The sequence below is a fragment of the Aplidium turbinatum genome, chromosome 1 (assembly GCF_918807975.1).
Source record: "Aplidium turbinatum chromosome 1, kaAplTurb1.1, whole genome shotgun sequence".
Classification (NCBI taxonomy): domain Eukaryota; kingdom Metazoa; phylum Chordata; class Ascidiacea; order Aplousobranchia; family Polyclinidae; genus Aplidium; species Aplidium turbinatum.
The window spans coordinates 42,011,577-42,029,956 of record NC_137472.1 but is presented as its reverse complement, the minus strand read 5'-3'; the positions used below and the strand labels follow the sequence as shown (position 1 = coordinate 42,029,956).

General features: G+C 38.8%; 1 protein-coding gene across 3 annotated transcripts; it reads right to left on the bottom strand.

The window, feature by feature from the left end:
- Positions 1-82: 82 nt before the first annotated feature.
- On the bottom strand, positions 83-17,632 carry LOC145779929 (dynein axonemal intermediate chain 3-like). 3 transcript variants are annotated; one of them, XM_082591614.1, is made up of 20 exons: positions 17,547-17,632; positions 16,241-16,388; positions 15,663-15,704; positions 12,925-13,112; positions 11,642-11,771; positions 11,344-11,465; positions 9,696-9,913; positions 9,239-9,355; positions 8,692-8,875; positions 8,282-8,413; positions 7,594-7,767; positions 7,276-7,398; positions 6,685-6,819; positions 6,244-6,412; positions 5,221-5,382; positions 4,710-4,840; positions 4,252-4,362; positions 3,843-4,028; positions 1,268-1,387; positions 83-745 (listed from the first exon to the last, which is right to left on the bottom strand). In XM_082591614.1, exons 2-20 carry the CDS (start codon positions 16,368-16,370, stop codon positions 614-616), a joined length of 2,706 nt encoding a protein of 901 aa, XP_082447740.1. In that variant the 5' UTR covers positions 16,371-16,388; positions 17,547-17,632; the 3' UTR covers positions 83-613. The 3 variants fall into 3 exon arrangements, with proteins under 3 accessions (XP_082447740.1, XP_082447757.1, XP_082447749.1); XM_082591631.1 differs by having other exon boundaries at positions 12,925-13,032; XM_082591623.1 differs by lacking the exon at positions 17,547-17,632 and having other exon boundaries at positions 16,241-16,425.
- Positions 17,633-18,380: the final 748 nt, after the last annotated feature.

Genomic DNA, 18,380 nt, shown 5'->3' with positions numbered 1-18,380 from the left:
CCTTTATATTTTGTTCTTAAGGTTGTTTACAATCAAATTTTCTTCTTTTTGTAGAAGGTTTATTCGTTAATAAATTAACTAAATCTTCCACTATACAAAAAGTTTGATGCTTATCTTGAAGTCAGTCTGTCCAGATTCCAAACTGCGTACGCCGCCAAGAGATTTGATGCAAAACGCATGATCTAAAAGCCAGCGAGATATTTTGTCATGACGTTGGCGGATCACCGTCATACCAAGGGTGTTGAGTGGCGAATTGGTTTCGTTGATCACATGATCTGCCTTCCGTGCACAGCAAAGCGTAAACATCTCCAACGTTATTCTCAAACATCACGAAGCATAGTTTGGTGTTCGTACATTTCAAATAAAACAATTCATAATAACAAACAACATTAAAGTTATATCAGAGCTAGAAATCTGTTTGTAAAAGTAAAAAAAAAGTTATAACTTATAGAACTGCTGCACTACTTGAAAATAATACCGGTAACTTAAAATTTCATATAATTTACCTGCAGTAGAACATAAATAGTACGAAGATAAGCAACGTTTCGGTGAAAAAAAAGAAGCTTAATGGAAAAGCGTAGTGGATTTATTCTCGTTACGAAGACAAGACAGGTTAGGCATCCGCTTTGTCTTCTTCAACGACGCCAAGCTCAAGTAGCAGCTTCTTTTCCAGCCGGAGGTAAACCTCGTATTCCTCCTTCATTTCATCAGTCACCTTATCTTCGTTATCCTCAAGCTTAGCAGTCTGTTGAAAGGAGTCGGATCATAATTCTATTTCAATAGTCATCTTTCACATTAAACTGGCTGACGAAGTTTAATGGATGCATAGCCGAGTGGTGAGAGCCCTGGAACGGCAATCGAAAGGGCGCCGGTTCGACACTGCTCAAGAGCATGCGGCTGTGCCTTTGGCAGGACACTTAAAGGCATACCTGAAGGTGGACACGACGATTGGCTTCCTTGCCCTCCCGTCCACTTAATCTAAATCTTCAACCACCGGGTGTAGGCCTGGATACGACAAACGAAGTTTACTTCAATTTTCCTTGCACGAATGGCGTAATTCCGTCAGTGTACATAAACCAAGTCAACAAACCTAATTGCCAGCTGGCAAGACGTCATCACCAGTTCAACCACAAAAACTGTGTGAATCCTTATTCAAAAACATTTTCTTACTCAAATGCAACTCAATCTATTGCTCTTCAATGAAAAGTGTTTCAGTAGAGCTACCAAACCCATAGATCTAACGTAACGTATCATACAATCAACTCACCAGGATTAGCTTTTTCTTCAGCACGTCATCGCTTTTCTGTTGTCTATGCATGGTGGCACGTTGCTTGAAGAACTCAATGCGGTTTGTTTCGCGATCAAGATAATTCTGCATCCCTTGTATCTGCGACGGTAAAATAACTTGTTCAATCGTTGCAAACATTAACCGGCGACAAAATAAGTGGTTTACGTTTGTGGTTGAGACGTTGAATTAATGTAAAAACAACGAATTTTGCTGTCTGGGTAGAGCCAAAATTTCCAAAATAAAAACTGCAAAAAGAATCCATAGCAATCTCTGATCTATTTATCAACAAAGCAAAAGCTTGGATACGACAAAAATACCTCATCAAAGTAATGGTCCAGGCAAATTTGGACTAGGCCTACGCCCAGTAGCGTATTTAGGGGGGAGGATAAGGGGCGATGGCCTCCCCCTAATGATCAGGTAAAAAACATACAAATTTTGCAAAAAAAAAAGTTGTAGCGCAATAATTGCTTGGATAATTCATCCTAGCGCGGGGGGCGGAGGTATACTTCTTTTTGCAATGTAATTTGTCAACAGTTTTTCTTCCTTTTATTGATAAATAGGCTACATGGAACAAATTCACGAGATTCAATGAGCACTGCTCGCTAGCTTTTAAAGTCAGCACATTTCTGCCTTCATTGATTAATGAAGATGAGGACTGCACGAACGACGAGATTTTCGACTTCTACCATGAAATGCTGGATGTTGAACCAAGCAATTGCTTTGCAGCTACTATTGAATTGCGAAGATGGAGAGCGAATTGGCTTGCAGTTTCTGTGGATAAACGACCTGCGACTCTTGTGGATGCGTGTCAAGCGGCTGAACAACTCGGCACATCTGATTATCCATAAATTAGGCTACTTCGAATCTTTGCTACGCTTCCAGTTACAACTGCCTCCAGTGAGCGATGTTTCAGTTCACTAAAGTATCTGAAAAATTAGTGCCGCACGACCATGACCGAGCCACGTTTGGATGGTCTAGCTCAGATGTATTTAAACAAAGATATTGTACTCGAGTATGATGCAGTCATTGATATATTTGCCAAGCGCAGCCATCACATTAAACTGTAAATTGTCATTGCGAATCGCCGAGAATGTTCTAATGGTAAGTTATTCGAGGTCGGAAGGACCAACTTATTGTTTATGTTCTGAAATGTTTGATATCTTTTGTTGGTTCATTGATTGGAACAGTAAATTGCTTCTGCGGATTCACTCTTGATTTTGGACCCCCTTATCTGACGGTTTCAGCTAACCCCTTCCCCCGTTCTGACGCATCAGCATATGACATTTTGGTATACCCCTGCCCATTCCTACTTAAAGGGTCAAACAAGTCTAATTTTAACCCAAGTAGAAACAATTTGAACCAATTAACAGCCATTTTCATCAAATTTGAGCTTTCTGTGCACTACCGTTGACTACCCCGTGTGTACTACCCCCAGGCCCCCATTGGCCTCCAGCCGCAGAGTCGGCCGCTACGCGGCTGACTGACACAATGTCTTGGCCTCCCCCTAACAAACTTTCTAAATACGCCACTGCCTACGCCCTACACTGTAGGGCGTAGGCCTATGATTGTAATCTGTCCTACATACTGTACATAGGTCTATAAAAACTACAACTTGAAAAAAACATACAATATTTATCAACCTTGCACTAAAAACTTGATTGATACAGCAATGCTATCTCTTTAGATAAATTGATAACTTTGCGCTACAACAGCTTATTTAGTGAAGTTGTATTTTTTGGGCTGTAACCTAATTGCTTTCACAGCTTAAATTTTAAAACACAGTAATATTGATGAATGGATAAATTAAAGTTGTAAAATTTTGGAATAGCCTTACCAAGCAATTGTTATTGGTTTATTCTGAGATGGTCAAAAACAACAATAAGGCTTAAAAATGACAATCTCTTTATTTAACGCACCTTGCTCTGAGCAAGTAGTCTACAACTTAACATGGTAACGATTCCGCGCTGGGATTATGTGCAAACGATCGGACAACCTTAGCCTAGAGCATATTCAAGTTTTCGACACTCTTTTAAGACTCTACACATCATGGAGGTCGCTATATCAGCATATTGACTGGAAATCAAAAGCTAGGCCTATCTTGGCAACAAACAAGATTGCCAACTTTGAGAGTTTTTTTAATGTGTTTGGCGGTTTTTTTTGACATTGGCATGTTGATATATTTTTGGCCTTTTTTATTTTATTTTTTCAGCATTGTCGGCTAAATAGTTTAAAAAAAACTCTGTTTTATCAATGCGCAGTAGCCTATTTACAAAACATCACGTTTGAAAAGGCAACTTTTCCCGAATCTTGATGATGCTTTTTGTAATATTGCATTTTGGGCTGATTTTGTCAACAGCATGATTACGCCATATTTTAACCTGAGAATTTATTTAAAAAAACGTCAAATATCTACAAGTTGACATTAAAACCGCCAATATGGCAATCCTGTTTGCTGCTATAGTAAGTCGTGTCTTGGGTAGGCCTAACCGTTCTAGACCTATACCATAAGGCAAACCAAGCCAGAAACGTAATTTCCATCATGTCAAATACAAACCTCATTTGAGGAGGGATGCCTGAGATTCCAAGGTATTTCCAATATATGGAGAGTGCCGGCGCTGTCAGACGTGGCCAGCAAGTGTTGCTTCTTTGAAACGACGCAAGGAACGATCTGAGTCACCTGTGCTGCTGTGACGTTTTGTATCAGGACAGCTTCGTGGGTTCTGTCCAACAAATCCCAGACCTGATCAACGGGAGTGCAGCGTAAAGATAAAAAATGATGGTGAAGAAAAGTTCAAACAAGATACCTCATTCCTCTAAGATTGCTGCGCTTCTAATATTGTGTTGCTGCCTTATGCAACTTCAACGAAAGCAATGCAGTATCTCGCACAGTTAAAGCAACAAAGTGTCAGCGTTTCATTGATATACACAACAGCGACTCGAATCTAAGAACACAAGCGGCCTACCTCAACATTGCCATCTTTGGTGCCGAGGAAAAAGACAGACGGCCTGGTGAGGCTCCAATGACCTGTCGTGTAAAGCTTCGGTCCGCACGCTGACTGCAGGATGGTGCTGCTCTGTATCATAGGTGCACTGTTGTGTTTCTGGGCAATCAACGTTGCTTCAAGTTTATTCCTAATCGGTTTGGCTAAACTTGTGAGCTAAGTAGTTTCACAACTGCATGATACGCGGTGAGTAACCATGCTGCCTGATGATCATCGGCCAGTTTGAAAACGGCATTTCAAAGTCATAGTGCCAGTGGATCAAGAGTTCAATTAATGAATAGTGGCAATGAGAAAAAATGGTAAAACAGAACAAAGAATAAACAGAGTTAATATTGTTTAAAATACATCTTCACAGCTTTTATCACAAAAACACCAAACTAAAAAAACAAAAGTAAATACAGTATATATATCTCAAGCACCAGCACATTCTCCCTCCATAGAGAAAACGTCCAACCACCCAAACTTAGCAAAAGGTCATTGAAGAATGGGTTTCGCTGAAGGGCGATTACCGGGCCGTCATGGGGCGAGGTGGTCCAGGCTGGTTTTGCAACTGTGAAATAACGCCCGGGCGTGACAATCAAAGATTTTATATTTACACAGAATCAATCAATCAAGTTTATTTTTTCGGTATAGCTCCACATTCATTTCAATGTACACATCAGTAGATATAACAATCGCTTTTTTGATATGGAAACTGCACCATGGAGGCACCGAACAAACCATGCGGTTATCTAAGTCAAGGTGCAAAAACGAGAACGTGCAAGAACGCTATGCAAAAGCTGCAGGCTTCATTTAGTACAAATGCTTTCTATTTGAGCAACTGAATTCAACTGAACAGCTATTAGCATGACCACCTAGACAGCAAAATCCGTCATTTTTACAACCAATGTAAAAATGACGGATTTTGCTGTCTGGGCACAGCAACCTCACCAATGTGTTTCCCGGTGTCGCTGTCTTTCTCCAGTTTGAAATCCGTATAAACAAGCTCTCCATCTTCGGTCCCGATAAAATAACGTGTACTTACGCCCTCTAGCGCTTTCGGATGTTTAGACGAAGAGGTAGTCATCATGCTTTCCTGTTTGGTGGGTAGCACTGAAACCAAATAAATCCACATTTTGAAAGAAACGAATACTCACGTGGTGACCTTGCATGGCAGCACAGTCCATTGCAAATTAAGCGATGCTTTTCGGTCGTCAGAGTACTCGGCATGCGACAACTCAGCAAGTGGTTCATCTACAACTGTCCAAGTCAGCAAATGAGATTTTCACCTAGCATCGGACTAGCTTGTTCATCGCTTGCTAAACTGAATATGCTGATTTGTGACATGCCAAGTTTCTGCTTGCTCAGTTGTTACTTTTTCATTTTCATCATTTACCAACTTCAGCCACTTGCTGAAATGTTGCCAGCTCAGTTGTCACTTAATCAACTGCTGTTTGCTCAGTTCACAACTGCTGACTTGCAGGAGAGTCATGCTTTTCACTAAAACGTTTTCTCGTGAAGAGACAAACCTGATAATGCGCTGCAGTGCGCAGTGATACGAACTACCATTCTTCAATTCGAGTGTCTTCTGCCGACACGACGCAGCTAGGGTGCAAGCTAAATGAAGCTAACCTAACGCTAAAAGAATTTTCTTCAAAGAAATTGTTTTTTGAATAATATCGACATGTGCAAATTGGAGAAAAAAATGAAGTTTTGGTTTTTGTAGGAAGTGAATGCCATACGTTGTGCCCTTTGCAATACTCTTCCACGCATCCATGCATCATCAAGAAAAAAACAACCAAAAGAAAGTAAAATACAAATTTTTCCCAAAGCAACAACACGTCACACGATCAGTTACTAAAGTGTCATTGCTCAACAAAGCAACCTCTGAAATGAATAAGAGAGAATGGCCGTACAACTAAAGAAACGTTTTATCTAAACATGCAGGTCATTTGCATATTTGTCTCAACTTACGATGGTCTTTGAATCCTTGACGCTCTGGTAGGCTGAACTTAAGCGGGGCATAATCTCCACAGGAGTCTATCTTAGGAATAGTCAGCTTCATCAATGGTTTCCACGTCAAGTCGAGATGCTTGAAGGTCTGCGATACTCCGTACGGGACCAGGGTAGGTTTCCTTTCTGGCTGGAGATTAAATTTGGTAAGACTTAGCGCAATCAGTAGAGCAAAACGTTGCACTTGTTGAAAAGTTGTTATTGCATTGAAGAATAGAGTGAGAAAACTCACTCTATTGAATTCAGAAGCTGAGATTATCCGAAACGTTTGTGGATGCATGAGGTCAATACAGCAGCAACATTTTTATTTGTATGCACAACGACTGTTTTGTAATTATAAAATATGTTATTTGTTAAAAAAAGAGATGAAGTAATTTCTGAATCAAATAAAAAGCTAGTGACCTGCTCCTTGGGGTTCAAATTGGTGGTTTTAGGGGGGCGAGTGTCCCACACCATGATATGGGCATCCGTCCCACTGGTTATTATCTGGCAAGTTTCGCACAATCGATTCTCAATTGGAATCCCGAACTTGTTGAACTAAAAATATTCTTCAAGCGACTTATAATAAAAATGTGAAACAAAAAACAAATTGCACAAAGAAATAATAATGACCAAAAAGAAATAAAAAAATAAAATAAAAACGATAAAGCAAATATCAAATTCTGATTCCAAAATAGCTGATCGGGATAACTGTATTTTTTTTAAATCGTCAAGGCGTAAGAGAGGAAAGGTCAAAACTCTCATGTTGAGGATGCTTAGTTTTTTTACTTTCAGCTTTATTTTTCGTTTGTGGTCATTAAGGTCAAAAACAATACTTGCCATAACAAAGCAAGGGTCCACAAAATTCAAGACATGAACAATGTACAATATTCCGTTTGGAAAAAAATAAATCTTCTGACAGGTCTATAAACTCTAGTACACAATAAAAATGTGCAAGGATTTTTGTGGCAGCAGTTCAATATCCACATTGCTTCGCGCACCAAACGTGGTTACCTCGAAATGATCGGGTATCCAGTCGACTGAGGTGATGATGTTTCTGTGGCTGTTTTCAATCGCAGACACGGCGCAGTATCGCACTGTCGGTGTGTCTGGCAGTACTTCCTCACCGAACAGAGACTGCGAGTCATTTACTTACATTAGGGTTAAGCTTCTGCTGATGCTGAACACCTGACATATTCACTACTTCTGTTAGAAAAACGAATGCATTTTTAAGAAATCAGTTTAACTTTATCAAGAGTCAGCATTTTACAAGACGTTTGTTATTTCAATTTCATCTAGTCTTTGAAAAGTGGCAGCAAAAACAAAACTAACCAATTTCGCGTTGTTTGAGCTAGCAGCGGTGCTTCGGGTGCTGCTCAGCTTTTCAGCATATTCGCTGATGTCCCAGAGCACCAGCTGTCCGTTGATGCACCCCCCAGCTACAATGTTCGGATTGGTTGGGCAGAACTTGAAGCAAAATATGTCGTCCGGACCTTCCAAAAGCAACTGGGAGGAGAAAAATGTTGAAAGATTTGTTGAGAGATGAGGATCATACATTTGACTTTACAAGGACACACATTCAATAAACAGATGCAGCCTGGGATGAAGGTTATAAGATCGCACACAGCCAATTATAACTTTGGTGATAATAAATATTAACTTTCCACTTTTTGGACATAATTAAAAAGGAAAACATGGATGTAAAGAATACTAAGAAATAGGACTGAACAAAATACTGAAAGTGGAATTTTACATTGCGTATTTTCGAAAAACATTGAACACGTATGTTCTTGTTAAAATAATTACAACTAAGCCTTGCCCTTTCATAGACCTCCGTTACCGCAGGTTGATTTCCTAGGCCATCAAGTAGGCTACAAGGTGATAATAAAAGGTTTTACAAGGCGTTTCAGACTGTTCTCTTTTTTAACGGAAAACTCACTATGAAAATCAAGTAAGATTTGTCACAATTGCAGCCAATTTCTTAAGAACAATAGAATCCAACCAAACTAACGCAGCCCACCTGCGGATGGATGGGATCCGCAAAGCTCCATATCAAGATGAGCGACGGTTGCATGAGCAACTTGTTGGCGTGGTCGACCCGATCTTCGTAAGTGTAACGCTCGCAGCAAGCTACCCCCATAACTCCTTTGATCTAACAAGAAACAATCTGACGCAGAGATAGCTTTGTATGGTTTGAACCAGTTTAAACTAGTATAGGCTAACAGTAAATTACCAGAGCAGATCATACTACGAATAGCCTACTTCTTATACCTTTCCCAACACTACAATGCAACAGGCCAATTACTACTGCAAGGAGATACGTAGCCTCACAGACAGAAAAACAATGGTGGTAATTAAGCCGATTCGGTCAAGTTTCAACGTGTAGCGTTGTCAAAACAATGTAAAAAGGCAGTTTTTTGGGCTGGGTACCTGCGGGTGCCAATCAACACATGACACTGTCTTATCCTTGCTGTATTGCAGATCAGTGAAAGATTGGTACTCTTTCATATGGCTGTCTGCCTTGCTTCCGAAGTTGGTGTCTTCCTCTCCCAATACTTTCCAATCATCGAAGAAAACATCCATGATGACATTCTGTTGCAAAGCTAACTCAAATCTATAAACAATAACCAGTTAACCAACCACCCATTAAACATTTCCACATCACTGATGAGATGAAATATCCTTCCTTTTGACCATTATCATACAGATCTTCATTATGAATCTTACCTGGCGTGGATATACTATACTCCCCAGACAACAAAATCTGTCATTTTTGCATTGATTCAACGTAATGTAAAACTGACGGATTTTGCTGTCTGCGTCATAGTTGATTAAAGTTTTCTTGTACGTTTTGTGTTAACCCAGCCAGAAAATCCTTCTGCAAACGTTGAATCAACGTAAAATGGACTGATTCACTGGCTGCGATATTGTTGCAAATCCGGAAAACAATATAAACATATTGCAATAACCACACCACCTGGCTGTCAATGTTGTAATGAATTCACAAAATTCGGGAGAATCTTGTATCTTCTTTGCTTCCTCATCAGATACCATCCTAGGTTCGTATTGGGCACTGGCATTCACAGGATGTTTCCTGGACGAAAAGGAAACAAGATTGTTGAACTCACATTAAGACAGTGGTCTATGCACATCTGCAATGACAGCGCCAGACAATAAACTGGTAAAATGTTCAAAACTGTAGCTCACAATCTTTTCTAGAAAAAGAAAAATATCTCAACTATCATTTGTTCATCAAACAGGTCACCTTTGACTTGTGGCATTTTTAATGAACACATCTCGCAACAAAAATGCTGTAGGCACTGCGTTATAAGTCTGTTGTCTCTACACCTTTACTGCAATTGCTTTACTATCTGTATTATAACGAAAAAAGCTTTTTTCTGACTGGCTAGTACAAAATGCAACTAAAATCTGACCAATCAGTTTGAGAGGATCCGTCTACAGTCTCAGGGACAGCTTGTGTGGCGGAGTCTATCTCCATCTTGTTGAGTGTGAAGTGACCATCTTTGTAGGCAACACATGATACACATGAAGCAGCAAGCCCTTGCTCATTGGAGAAAGAATCAGCGTTTCGGTCACGAAAACAAAAAGGAGCTCCGAACTCTCGGCGGAGTCGAGAGGCGCAATATTGGATCTGGATGACGCAGAGGAACAGTAATTGAAACTAATGTCACTCCAAAAAATAAATCCTTGACCGACAGCACATAAAGTAGAATTGAAAAAAAAACACATGAAAATATTTTACTGCTAAGCTCTTTTCTAAACATCATGTTCTGCCATGATAGACTACACTAAACACCACCCTGGATTTCACCTGAAGATATTTCTAAGAAAATCTGGTTGTATCGTGAATTTACTTATACTAAACTACTAACACAGATGGAATTTCCAACAAAATGTAGTCAACAAATTAAACCGCTGATCTAGCCATAGTGAACTGTAGTGTATAAAAACATGTTTTTTTATTCACTACAGTCAAGCATAAAATGTAATTACAGTAACAATAAACGTAATAACAGTAAAATATGGAATTCGTATATCGAATAAGATAAACTGCTATTCAACAGACAATTTTTTCTTCTCATCTGGTATATCCTTTAATTTGCAATGATCATCATTAGTGAGATAAATGTGGTTGGGCGAATAAAACCAAGCTGAAAAAATATAACTTTTGTCCATGCTGTCCACGTTGGTGGCTGGAATGAGATTTAGATCAAGTGGATGGAACCAATCCTCAACTATTGATGTGATCGCTCAAGTAAGTCATTAAAGAAGTTTATATAGGTAAGCAGACGACCCTTTCGAATGTCAGGCAGATTTGGTCACCACTGGAACAAGTAGGCTAACATACGATTGTCAGCGAATCACGTTACAATAATAGCCAATGAAGAAAAGTTTAGGCAGCCATGCTTAGTAACGAAAAAAAAACGCGTTTGCAGGAGTTGTGGAGCGTAGCTTGACTCTTTTCAAATACCACCGTAGCCTTGGTGGTGTGAGCCTCTGGGACCGAGGGTCTATCCTTTTACCATCACAAATTCACGATATCCCCAAACTACACTGGAAGGCTACTAGAGAGCAGGGGTCTGCTACTATTCAGCGAGTCCGAATCGGCGAGTCCAATTCGGCTAGTCCGATTCGGCGAGTGCCCTATTCGGCGAGAGCCCTTTTCGGCGAGTTCCCTATTCGGCGATTTTTTGAATTTTTTTTTTTAAATATCGGGTACCGTAGCCTAATTATCATTGCCGCTTTTACATCGTTTTAACGTCGCTAAACGTTGAAATAAGACTCTAACCCCTAACCCCAACCCCTAAAACGGCAATGATAATTAGGCTACGGTACTCGATAATTTTAAAAAAAATTTTCAAAAAATCGCCGAATAGGGAACTCGCCGAATAGGGCACTCACCGAATCGGACTAGCCGAATTGGACTCGCCGAAACGGGCCATTCCGAGAGAGCAGCCAGTCTTTGGTTTCATTATTCAAGACGCGCAGACCTTTTACTTCCAGTCATTGATGAACACATTTAACGAAATTGATAAATACCATCAACAAGAGTGGACAAACCTTAGGCCGAGTTTCAACAACCATCTCCTCTGCAACTTCGGCTAAGCTGCCGCAGTCAATCCAGTCCTTCGGTTCTGGGGGTTTGTAAATATAAATTTTTTCTTCTTCTGACACATCCTCAACTGCAAGAAAATAACACGTGTCATTAGTGCATTTGAGAACTTCACTAAGAGCGGCTATGATTTGGAAAAAGATCCTAATATTTCCACTACAATATATACAGGAGCTCTATTGAGCTTGAGAAAAATCTGTAGGCCTAAAGCCTCTTTTGGTTAGAGAAGAAAAAAAAACAACATACCAGCACTGGCAGCTCTATCTTCTGGACTGAAGAAACGATCCTTAGCCTCCTCTGTGATGCAAAGGAAGAAGTTTTGTCCGAACTTGAATTCCGGATCGAACACAAGAAGAAGTTCTTCATTTGGATAATCCTGCAAGTTCATCAAGGTGCATTAAAATAAAGTGATGTAAGTTGCAACTAAACCGTAGGTGACAAAGCTAGCTCTTCTTGAACATCAACTCCTTCTTTTGATTAACGGCAACGATTAGTGTAGTGGTGTCTGAGGTAAGGTTAAGCCAGGGATATCTAAAGAAGGGGATATGAAGGTTCGCAGCGATTGCCTTATTCTCACGACACTACCAGGGCGGTAGTTTGTAGCTCGTTAAACATGCGGTTCTTTAAAGTAGAAAATATTCAAATAATACTTGTTTGGAAAGACAGTGAAAAGTTACCAGTAAGCTATTTTTCGTTTTCTTAAACAAAGCCTTTGCAGTGGGCTAGAAGATGTAAAGCAAGTATACGGGTAGTTGAATAAACAAGTAATCATGAGCATGCAGTAAACATCCACGCCTGATACTAATAGCGCAATGCAGTTTATTATAACAAGATTTATTAAATTACTATCGGTTCCAATTGTCATTTTACGATAAACAGAGATTATTTACGATAAACAAAAGCCCTTCTATTGTCAGACGTATTAAAAGCCTTCGTATCCCCTTTTTAGATATCATTCCTGTGTTAGGTAATCCTGTAATTTTATCCTGTTAGGTAATCCTGTAATTGTGTTAGTAAGCCTGTAATTTTCAGGGTTTTTTTGGGATTAACAAAGTAAGAAAATTGTAAACATAAAAACGAAGCAAAATTGTTTTGCTCCTGTCATGTCGATGAGAAAACATCTAACTTTATTGGTAAAATACCCAAGAGTTTAGATAACAGGTTCGCCTCAACTGATTAGATTTAATTATTGCCAAGGCGTCGTGCAATTTGTCAAGTGTTTTACAGTGGGCAGCAGTTTTTTTTAAAGGATGTCGGGGCAAGTAATTCTGTGATCGGGATTAAAAAAGAAAACTATTTAAAATCCCGAGATCCCAACTCTAGTCGCAACTGATACGGAGTTAGTAGCGACAATAATTAAGCCTTTATTCAAATACCGACAATACATCTCATTCGTCTTTAAAGCAAGCATCTGGTCTGAAATGGCACCATCTCAGGGTTGTAAAAATCCGAACCCCTCGACCTTTGCAACGGTGAAGAGAAAGGTTCATTCGTAGAAAAAATGCACAAACGACAAGTGGACCACATACCTGTACAATCTGCTTCACAGGATGGAAGTCAGACACGGCCGCTCTCATCTTCATGTCATTGATGATGTCCTCCTTATCGATCAACTTGAACGGGTTTGCTTCGGTCACCTGTTCATCGCAGATACAATGAAATATCTCTTGGGTCTTGGATGCCAAAAACAAAGGCACAACATCGGGAGGATGAAGCCCTGTCGAGTAAAACATGACAACATGAACAGAATACAAGTCATGCATATCGGCAGCCAATAATGTTGCTTTCGAGTAAATGATAGCATCATCTGGTTTTACTCCTTTTGTCAAACAAAGTGAAAGCATTTGTGCTGGCTCTATAGATGAGTGGTGAGAGCCTTGGAACGACACTCGAAAGGGTGCCGGCTCGACACCGCTCAAGAGCATGTAGCTGTGTCTTTGGCAGGACACTTAAAGGCATGCCTGAAGGAGTAAAGATGGACACGAAGATTGGCTTCCTTGCCTTCCGGTCCACTTAATCTAAACCTTCAACTGCCGGGCGAAAGCCTGGATACGACAAAAAAGGGTATTTGTAACAAAGGCTCCTTGTTACTGCAAAATGAACCTACATCTGTACACGAAATGAAGAAGGAACTCGCGGTGCCATCATTGGTTCTTGCGAGATTTAATTCCTGCGAACTAACCGTGTTATTCTTCCCCCAGACTTGTTGGTTTACAATTTAGATCAGCCCATGAACTATGCTGAGGTTCAACACATTTGGCGAAGTGGAAAATTACAAAAAAACAGCGTCATTGCAGATCATTTAGCCCATCACGTGAATTAAACTGCTTTCTACACTTTTGCAATCTGCGCATACGTAAGCCACCGCAAACCAATTTTTCTTGACTCTGATGCAGTGGTTTTTAACCAGGGGGTGTGCCCCCTGGAGATACGTCAACCATTTTCTATTGGGGGCGGAACGAGCTTTACAACAATATTTAATTTGTTTGCACTGTACAGTGATTTATTTGAATGTCCTGTAGGCCTACTCTTTTTGCCATTTATACATTTTTGAAACTGGAAATCACTGACAGGACTATGTAGCCTACAGGAGGAGGTTTTGTTTGCGCTCTGCAATCTGACTGCGTTACGAATAAAATCTATCAAACGTCACTTGTCGCGAAGCCTTAGCATCCAAAACTTTGCTTGGAACCAGTAAAGCAAAAAAGCGTCCTGAAATTAATTGTCAGTCAACTTCACAAAAGCTGGGGGCTTTTTCAAAGCCGGCGATCTTTGCAGTCGTCTTTTCAACCTTTTGTGTAAGGAGCAATCTAATCGTAGAACCTGGCTTTTCTATGCGAATGTTTGATGATTGTCTAAAGAAACATGCTGAAAAAAACATGTTGATTAGAACTTCCATATTCAAACTTTAACTATGGAAGAGTCGATTTCAACAAGAAGATCCAGTGAGCTTCAGTAACTTGGATGGTGCACTTGCAGATGGTAACTTTGAGTGGGCGAATTAAGCAACAGGTCATCTAAATGCCATTTAAGCAAAAATGATGAAATAATTTTCAGATATGAATAAAAACCTTGAAATCTATTCAAAATATTTATTTGGAAGCACAAGAACATTTTTTGCCTTGTAATGTAACGCCACAGTCAAATAAGACTTGAACTAGAACTCAAAATTATCTTTCTATTGACCCACTTGTCTCAAATCAAAACATTCAAATACTAACAATGCTCGGATCCACATATCTATCTGAAGCTTAATTTTCTGCTGCAGTTGATGTCAAGACCAAAGACAGGCTGAGAGTTAAAGACTTAGAGCTAAGTTGCGCAATTTCTGTTAACCCTCGCATTAAAAATCTAGTTGCTTAGAACATTCTTCTTCAACAGATTGATCATGTTTGATCAGCTGTGATCTCCCGCATATGAACTGCCTCCATTTTGTTCTGTCTTTTGTTTATATTAGTGCTTCCGGCATGCTTTTTATTCCCATAATTTGTTTGATATTGTCAAAATATTTCATTTTTTGTCGTCCTTTTGTTCGATTGCCTTGCACCATCTCAGTAAACATTGAATTTTCCAACGAGTTACTTTATTATATGACATTTGGTTACTTCATTATAATGTTCTATGTCTTCATTATAAGACATAGAACATTATAAGCATCTCAATGCTAGGCATAGCCTGCAGTGATGAGCAGAAAGAAAATAGGTTGTGAGTTTACACTTGTTCAAGATTGCCGGGGGGGGGCACAAAGCATATGATCATTGCTAAAGGGAGACCTGCTATTTTGCATCCATCAAATGCTGGCATTTGCACAACAATCTAACCTCTTAGTGTAATTTATTAAGTTAAAATCGATTTCGCTATAGTAAAAAGGTTAAGAACTAGTATGAAAAGAAATGGTCTATATGAGATATGATATAACAAAATTTATTTGTCTTGGTGTCACGTTGGACATTCAAGCACTTTTTTGCGAGCTGGCAACAACTATAAACCAACAAAGTGCAATTTAGGCTTTTTCAGAGAAGAATTCAGTTTTGAAGACCGTGAGAAATCAACTCAACTTTGGCAATCATTGCAGTGAAAATTCAGTGGTGTTATTTAGTCATTTCAGTATACTTTGAACTTAGTGTTAGACTTATCAGCTGAGCCTTGCAGGCTTCTTCAAATTCTGGAAACTTAACCTAAAAGTAGACTTTCCATTTTCCAAAAAAATCATGTTGATATCTTGGTTTTAATTTGTTACTTCAACTCATGCTTCAATTATACATACCTTCTTTTGGCAGGCCAGGAGAAGGTGTCCTTCCTCTTCTTCCTGTTGTAAGACATTGATATCACATTGAATAGTTAAGTGTTTAACTAACTTACAAATTCTAATATCAAACTTACAAGAGTTTACAAAGAATTGTGCACACAGTCATCAGAAGTTTGTTTAGCTCAACTGGATCACTCATAGGAACTAGTCTTCAGGAAGGTCAATAGGCCCAGCCATTACATGTTAAAAATAATTGATGATACATGCATATTGCACATAATATATGACCCCCCAAGTTGGGACAAATGGTTTAAATTTTTTTTTCCAATAATATATATATACACACTTGGCTGACCATTTACACACAGTCCACTTTATACAAAACACCAATATTCATCATCTACAGTTTTTGCTGTAAGAGTGTCTGCAACAAAAATACTTTGAAATATATTTGAAATATTTGCAGCACTGCACTTTTTATCAAGTGAGTTTAATAGCGATGCCATTCGTTTGTCTCTTCACCTGTAATTCACCACCAGAGAATGTTAAAAGTGTCCCTGCGGTGCTTCAAGTATTATGCAAGCAATACCATGTACCTTTTCCACTGTGTCGTTTTGGACTACCTTTTCCACTGTGTCGTTTTGGACTACCTTTCTTTGGGCTGTGTCTTTTTCCACTGCTTTTTCTGGCAGATGGCATAGGAACGTCATCTTCATTGTCACCCATCACATCAATGCAATGCAACTAAACCACAATAGTGCTTTTCAACTTTACAGAATGTATAATCTGTGTAGAAGAACTAAACATCATAAAGCAAAGCTGTTAAGAAGTATTCTCTATGGTATATACATACAACATAATGATAAAATTATGTATTATACTCAAAAAAATTTAGCATTATTTGTAAGGAAATCATTTTGTATGTCAACACCAGGAGAAAACATTATTTGGACAACCAATGTCTGAAGTTTAATCACATATAGTTTCGGGAGAGAGTTTGCTTTTTTATACCAAAGACAGGCAAGACACAACAATAACACAGGGTTGAGCATTACAACAGTATATTACATATTTACAAATAGTTCAACATTCAAACGTTTTCGACTTAACTTAAGTCCTCATCAGGAATCTGTAAATAATTATAAACTACAATAAATTTCACTTCTTGACAGTGACTACCGTAACTAACTGACTAACTAAAAGCATCGAGAAACACGCACGATTAAAAGCACTGGAGTGGAAAACATACAGACAGACGAAAAATTACATTAAGAAAAGGCAACTGCATGACTGAGTTACAAACGAATTTGCACCACGGAGTACGTGATACAACTAGGCTAATAAATATTGAGGAGAATGGAGGCGCCACCGGCAAATAATTGTTTGTTTAGATTTGGATTGTAGCGTTTGATTAACAACGCTTCCTGAATTTTTGTGTCAAATTGGGATTTGCCTTTGCGTAAAATTTTAAATGATTCAGCAGAGAATTTTTGATCAGTGCAAAAAGAACAATCCATGATATGGTCCTTGATGGCACTTTTCTTTAAGTCTCTAAAGTTCAGATGCTCCCGTACTCTCGTGGTCAAATGTCTGGTGGACATACCGATGTACGTCAATGCCGAATCACACGGACATGTAAAACAATATACGACATTTGAGCAGAGAGACGAAGGCGTCTGGGACTTTAGTTGAAAATACGAACTAATTTTAAATGTTTTATAAACAGGAAAAACGTCCACATCAAATTTATTTTTCATAAACTGTCCGATTTTACGAGCAAACGTTTTGGATTCTTTTCCCACAAACGGAATGGACAAGCAATGCTTCACATTTAACTCATTTTCAGCCTTTTCTTTTTGGTTGGAATTCTCAGAGATAAAACGATTCACATATACTGTATACCTTTTAGTGGATCTCAGTAAATGTCTAGTTGATAAAGATGTAGTTCTTTCATTGGAATCAAATTATTTTCGTATGTTGCATTCCCCTTTTAATAGCCTATTATCTAATTAACAAGATAATTAGCAGGCTGCTGAAGTAGTTTCATTATGTGGGATTAACTTTAAAAACAACCTGTATCATGAAAAAATTCTGGGTGTGAAAAACTCAAGCTTTTTGTAAAAACGCTAAATACGATTCTATAATATACATTAAACAAAGCTTTTTTGAATAAACTGAAACTGTGATCAAACGTTGATAGGGGATTAAGTTCTCCATCTGGCAACACTACGTACATAGACAGACGACTGGAAACATTTCAGAGCTGCCATAAAATAAACCAGTTAACGATAAATAATAATAACTGAAGGAAAGTTGCTTTTTAAAATTCTAGCCTGCTTGCCATCACAAACTAAAACAGAATTTGCCCAATCTTTTCATGTGAAGACTAGCACAAAAGTTGAGAAAATTCACAAATTAAGTCCGAAGATACTGTCATTGTCAATTAATTTCAGTAGGCTACCATAAAACAGTAGTTTCCGCTTGGCCTAGATTTAATAGACCCTCTCGCTTATTAACCCTTTACACGCCAACGTTCCCAAAATGGGAACATGGGTTTGAAGTCGCGCACAGCTTTGCACAGACTGCATTGAAAAATTTTCTGTTTTGGATAATATTGTTGAATGATTATTGTTTCAGATGCATTTGTTGAAAAAATATTATCTGCAAAATTCTTCCTTTATGAAAGCGATAGATTTAACCAAAAATCATGTTTTTCACCCTTCGAGAAAAAGTGCT

What these genes read in the sequence shown, in the direction of transcription:
- LOC145779929 (XM_082591614.1), bottom strand. Translation starts at nt 16,370, where the DNA reads ATGGGTGACAATGAAGATGACGTTCCTATGCCATCTGCCAGAAAAAGC. An exon ending in AAAACGACACAGTGGAAAAG is followed by an intron (nt 15,705 to 16,240) that starts GTACATGGTATT and finishes GTCTTACAACAG; the next exon opens with GAAGAAGAGGAAGGACACCT. An exon ending in AGATAGAGCTGCCAGTGCTG is followed by an intron (nt 11,466 to 11,641) that starts GTATGTTGTTTT and finishes ATTTTCTTGCAG; the next exon opens with TTGAGGATGTGTCAGAAGAA.